The sequence below is a fragment of the Engraulis encrasicolus genome, chromosome 14 (assembly GCF_034702125.1).
Source record: "Engraulis encrasicolus isolate BLACKSEA-1 chromosome 14, IST_EnEncr_1.0, whole genome shotgun sequence".
Classification (NCBI taxonomy): Eukaryota; Metazoa; Chordata; class Actinopteri; order Clupeiformes; family Engraulidae; genus Engraulis; species Engraulis encrasicolus.
This window is the reverse complement of record NC_085870.1, coordinates 4,915,153-4,921,517: the sequence shown is the minus strand read 5'-3', so window position 1 is coordinate 4,921,517 and position 6,365 is coordinate 4,915,153. Positions and strand designations below refer to the sequence as shown.

Here is a 6,365-nt window from a genome sequence, read left to right as displayed (position 1 = left end):
TGTGTGTGTGTGTGTGCATGTGTATGTTTTGAGTTAGTGCAGGTTGAAAGTTCAGTCACAGATGTAGTAGTGCAGGTGGAATGTTCAGTCGCAGATATGGTGGTGGGGATGAGGGGGGGGGAGCGTTGTCAGTGGCCTGGCTGGCTAGAGGCTGACAGTGAAGGGAGGGTGGGTTGAGTGTTCAGTATCTTGATTGCTTGATGCATCGTGCTGCTTGCAAGCCTGGTGGTACGGGAACGGAGGCGCCTGTACCTCTTTCCAGAGGGCAGGAGGCTGAACAGTTTGTGTGCAGGGTGGCTTGTCCCTGACACCTCCTGCCCATGACGGTAGATAACTCCTCCAGCTTCCATCCTCCAGCAGATCACAGAACACTCCACTTACAGAAAGAAACTGCTTCCTTACCAAGGTCAACACTCCAAATAACTGCTGTGATGATCTGCAAATGTCATATAAGTGTCTGTAATACTGTTGGCTTTGTTACTCCACATCGTACTTTTATTGCTTTATATGTCGTGTCAGTACACTTCTTAAGAAATGTTGTTGCTGTCTTGATATAGTTTTTCTCTATATATATTGTACATTGTATTTAGGCCTACAGTGTCATTATTTCCCCTTAATTCTCACTTGCAAGTCCTTTTGTGTTGAAGTATTCTAAAACAAAGTGATCCAGACAATTGTGTTAAGCTATAAAAACCCATTTTAGGACAAATAATGTGTCTACAATGTAAATTAAAGCAAATAAATGTCTAAAAGACCATTTTGATGACCCTTTGTTGCTGTGATCCCTATTGCACTTTGGTGCAGCATGCAAAAGTTAAAGTAAAAGTGAAAAAGGAACACAACTCAACTCAACTTGTCTGAGTTTAGTAGACGTGTAGGCCTACACAATCAGCTGAAGCTAGGCTGGTTGGATCATGTTTGTGGTGGGTTGTTGTTGGATTTTTTGCGTTTTTCAGTACAGTCCAGTCTTTCCACCGCATTCAATGGAGTAAATTGTGTAACAGCTATGTAATTTAATGTACCATTGCTTACACCTTAATTTACTTTTATGTTTATTCAATTCAACGTTTATTTCAGACCCAGGGGGATCCATGTTACAATAAAAACACCTCAAGAAGACAGAGAAAAACAACAGATATTGCATAACTGTCATTGATTGTCACCACTGCTGGAAGTAGGCCTAATTAGCCCCAACTTGTCACTGGAGGGCCAAGTCCATTCAGCCAAAAATGTAAATTCAAACTGAAGTATCCCATGATGCAATGCAAATGCTGTAATCCGGACGAGTACAGCAAGATCACAATAAAAATACAACAATGTCCTTCATTTTCTCCACAATACATTTCCATCTACAGTAAAAGGCGAATACAACACACTGTTGTATAAGATTGCTGTAGAAAATACATCAATGTCATACAGTGAAGGATATGGAGAACCATGATGCTAGAACCATGTTATTTATTCTGACCCTCTGGGAGCGTACCTACTGTATGTTCCCTGGGTCCTATGTTCCCCTGTCTTTGTTAGGGACCGGGAAACTTCGGACCCTTTTTCTAAAAAAGGGTACTATGTTCCCTGCCTTGTATGTTTCCGAGTTTTCAAATTGTGCCCTTCCCAATACCATCCCTAAACCTAACCTGTCAGTAATACAATGTTTCTGAGTTGTAAATTTGTGCCCTGACCAAAACTATCCCTAAACCTAACCTGTCAGAGGTGCAACAGCAACCTGCGCTTTGCCATGCGGCAGCAGTCTACTTGGAAGCAGTGGGGAACATAGAACCCTTTAAAAAAAAAAAAAAGGGTCCTATGTTCCCCGGTAGAGGGGAACATAGGACCCGGGGAACATAGGGCTGACCCAGACCCTCTTGAGGGTGCCATGCACTGAGCTGACAACTGTGTGGCTTGCATTATTGTCCAGGGTGGGGAAACAAGGAATGCATTGCATGGTTTCAAAGCATGCTGAACATGAAAGGCATAGCCTAGTTGATAAAGGTGTTTTATTAGGTTTCATGTTTGGTCCATAGAATTCGCTTTGGCATATTATCTTTAATATAATATTTCCTATTTAGGCCTATTATCAGTGGTGCAGTCTGCATAGAATGCAGGTAGGCCTATACGCAGTAGGCTATGCCCACCTCAAAATTTCAGGGATTTCAGTAGGCTATTATAGCCTATCACCTAACATTTTGATCCATTATTTAGAATGGCACATGGCCTACAGTAGGCCTAGCCTATACCCACTTCAAAAAATGCTCAAATATACAGTAGGCCTATACCCACCACACAACAGTAGACTACACCACTGTTTATTATCCTTATATTTTTTCTTTTGTTTCTATTCTTTTTTATTTGTTTGTTTGTTTTGTTTTTAGTAATTAGACGCCGCTGCCATACTGCAGCCCAGCTGGTGGCGGTAATGCACCATTACGTTTAGTCTGCCAAGTGCCGACCGTCATACAAAACGAAGAAGAAGAAGAGCGTCGGTCTGTGGGCACTGCAGCTTGCACTAGCGGAGTGGAGAAGGTTCTTTGGCAGCGGTGGATGGATACGCAGGGTGGCAGCTCGGCCGCCTGGTGTTCCTGCTACAATGGCGATGTGTGGGACACACGTCCGAAGTTGCATTACGTTGACATCTATTTGTGCTAAACAACTCAGATACGGGATATGCAGTTCATCGCCGGCTCCTGTCCTTGCGGTCTCAACACTGAGGTACAACTGACAGCAGCGGTGACATTCCACTTTAGCCTAGCCACCGCCATAGGTTTGGCTTTCACAAACTAGCATAGCTTCTAGCTGGGTGAAGTTCATGCGAACTAGATACGATAGATCATGCTTACAATTTAAGCAAAGCCCAACTCTTTCAGTCTTATTGATTACTGGAAAATGTGCATAATTGGAATTTACTTTGTTAAAGTTCTTGGTCATTCATTCATGGGTTCCTGCGTAAAAGTAGAACAAAATGTCCATTTGTTAGCGTCTGGCTAGCCGTTAAAGTTAACTGTAAAAGCCAAACGACTGTGAATCACAAGTGACAGCTCAAATGTCAACCACTGTAAAAAGCTCTGTAAAAGGTCAACTTAAGATGTTTAGTTGGAGACATGTTTTTGTGGCTATTTAGTTTGGACGTTCATTTACCTGGACCTTGTCAGGGGCACGCTACTGTATGTTGCAAGTTGATGGTTAACCTGATGGTTGGTTTAGTAAACACTGCAAGACAGCATTGCCATAACTAGGCTACATTCCTTAATTATTGACGGATTAATTGAGTCTGTGGCTCATTTTTCTAGGCTTGTCTTTATCTGATGCTACTGTACATCTAAATGACCAGGGTGCTAACATTTGCGCGGTCGCTAATTTTGTACTATTTGCACTGTTTTAAGGATATACTCCACGTCTCATGTCAAATATGGAGTTCTTCAGAGGGCCAATGATAGGTTTGAGCGCTTTTTGGAGCGCCGATTCCCCTCCATCTACGTATATTATCGCACATTCATGAAGGGTAAGTGCAATACTGTCCTGGCCTGATGTAGTGCCCTTGATATGTCTACGTAATGAGAAATTAAGTGAAATAGCTGTTTTTACTGGGGGCCTCTCATGGCATGCATTAGGCTATGTGTTTTGGAGTTTGGACTTTTTCCTCTATTGTAGAGATTATCTGATTTAAAGCTCTATTCACAAACGTACTTGTACTCTGTAGGTTTTAAGGCACTTGTGGAGGACATGTCGGAAGCAAGGAAAATAAAAGTAAAGATGGACAACGACGGAATTGCTTACAAAGAACTCCCCTACCGAGAAATGGAGAGACTCCGCTTGGTGAGCCTGTGCATGTAGTATAAGCGCCTTTTTAATGATCTTGCTTAATTACCTTGCTAATCATGGAGCATGCATTTTTAGTTGTTACTGACAGAATTTATGCTGCCCACTTACATATCTTTAAATTAGTATTTTCCCCACCATCAATTTCTAAGTATCCATTATAGTAGTTGTAGAGTACCGCCATTAATCCTGAAGCAGAACATAATACACATTTTTGCCAAACATATTTTACATAAAGCACACACTTGCATTCAATCAGTCATTAGACAACACGCAACACACACACACACACACGCATGAAAAGATCAAATATGGGAATGGGCATCATTGCAATGCCTACCCTGACCACAATCCTACATACTACCTTTTAATGTTAATATGAAGAGGATCAGTTCTGTTAAAGGGTGGTACTGATGGTAGCATGTCTCCTTCTCCTTCTCCGTCTCCTTCTCCACAGGTGCGTAAGGACATCATTAAGGCCATTCCCCTCTTCATCATCTCGCTGCCTCCCTTTGCTATCTGCTTTGTCTTCCTACTCATGTGAGTACAACCAGTATGCAGCATAGCAATTACAGCAAGCCTTTCCCTTCTGCTGCTTGCTCTAAAGTCATGGGTTAGCGGTTAGGGCGTCAGACTTGTAGCCCAAAGCTTGCCGGCTCGACTCCTGTCCTGACCCACCAGGTTGATGGGCCGGGGGAGTAATTAACCAGTAATTAACCAGTAATTAACTCTCCCTCATCTTCCTCCATGACTGAGGTACCCTAAGCATGGTACCGCAGCCGCCCCGCCGCATTGCTCCCTTTCGGGCGCCATTGGGGGCTGCCCCCTTGCACGGGTGAGGCATAAATGCAATTTCGTTGTGTGTGCAGTGTTCACTTGTGTGCTGTGTCATAATGACAATGGGAGTTGAAGTTTCCCAGTTGGGCTTTCACTTTCACTTAAACTTTACCAGGGCTCCCTTGCAAAAGAGGCTACTCTCTCAATGTCAGCGCATCTCGCCTGGTAAAATAAACGAAAAAGGAAATAAACATATAATAATAAAGCAATGGTTATTTTTTGCCATCCGTTCCTTTACAACACCTGGCTGGTCCAACGGAGGCAAGGGTGGCGGAGGTGCCAGTTCGGGTCCAGGTGTGAGCCCCACTCGATCTGACCTCATTGATTTATCCTTGAGCAAGACACTTACAATTGCATCTGGCTTGCACCTTGCACGCCAGCCTTTTCCACTGGTGTGTGATGTACTGCCAAAAGCGTTGAGTGCTCAGAGGAGTGGAAAAACACTTCTATGCTGTATTTAGTTCAAGTTCAAGTTCAAGTTTATTATAGCCAAATCAACAGTATAACCATTGACAGTAGATATAAGTATAACATACAGTTGCTTGGAATGTCTTTGGTTTGCTCATACATTTAACAACACAAATATATAGTCCAATGCAGAATAGCAGCACTATATAAATCCAGGCCATTCAGCATCTATTTTGACCTTCCTTAGTGTTACCAGATGTACAATAATTATCGTATTTGTATTTTGTACCATAATTTTGTCCTCTGTGCAATCAAAAACACATGATACGATACGATAATTTCAGAATATTCATTCTTTTCATTTTAGGCTCTTTTCCACTGCCGGTTTTCTGGTAGGCCTTCAGCTCGACACAGCACGACTCGGCTGCCACTTTTTGCTTTTCGATTGGGCACCACACAGCTATTTTGGTGTGTGTAATTTCCTCCCAAAACCGCCCAAAATGACAAGTTTGGAATGGAAGTACTCATAGAGGAGGATGGGGGAGAGCACTGGTTAATTACTCCCCCCACCAACCTGACGGGTCGGCATTCGAACCGTCAAACCTTTGGGCTACAAGTCTGACGCCCTAACCGCTTACCCATGACTGCCCTACATACTGGAAATACTGACCTGAGCTCAATTTTGAGGTTTTGGTACGATAGTTCAGCCTTTTCCACCTGGAAATACTGACCTGAGTTCCTCTGTACCATGAAAAACACATGATGTACGTTCATTCAGTTGCCTTAAAACAACTACCGTATTTGTGTTTGTGTACGATAATCTTGCGCCCAAAAATGACAATTTTGAGGTTTTGGTACGATAGTTCAACATTTCCCATCTGGCAACACTGACCAGAGGTCCGTGCTTCCAGGTAGGGGTGTAAATAATAATCGAAATGTATCGATCCTACGGCCGACAATTTAATCAAATCGCATCATATTGTGGGGCATCGGAAATAATCTAATCGCTGGCCCCTGTCCAATGCCCTAGCTCCATATGTGATTTACACCCCTGTTTCCAGGTACCTTTTCCCGCGGCAGCTGCTGTTCCACCACTTCTGGACTCTTCAGCAGCAGTGGGACTTCAAGAAGCTGTACCATCGGCACCGGGCGCGGCACCACGACGCCATCCTGGCCGGGGTAGAGAGGACGGCGCCCCATCTGAAATCCTGGATGCTACGCTACCACCTGCAGTCCCTCTGTAATAAGGTACAGTACATACATTTATTACTCGCCCTCAAAAATACATGAAGAAAGAAGCCCCC

The 6,365-nt window shown here is 43.5% G+C and overlaps 1 protein-coding gene across 1 annotated transcript in view; it reads left to right on the top strand.

Annotated features, from left to right (window-relative positions):
- The first annotated feature begins 2,531 nt into the window (after positions 1-2,531).
- Positions 2,532-6,365, top strand: part of LOC134462952 (LETM1 domain-containing protein 1-like) — a 6,853-nt gene continuing 3,019 nt past the window's right edge. Inside the window, exons 1-5 of the mRNA XM_063216221.1 lie at positions 2,532-2,709; positions 3,381-3,499; positions 3,698-3,813; positions 4,274-4,356; positions 6,123-6,309. Coding sequence (XP_063072291.1) covers positions 2,588-2,709; positions 3,381-3,499; positions 3,698-3,813; positions 4,274-4,356; positions 6,123-6,309 — 627 coding nt within the window. The 5' untranslated portion in view covers positions 2,532-2,587. The remainder of the gene's footprint in view (positions 2,710-3,380; positions 3,500-3,697; positions 3,814-4,273; positions 4,357-6,122; positions 6,310-6,365) is intronic.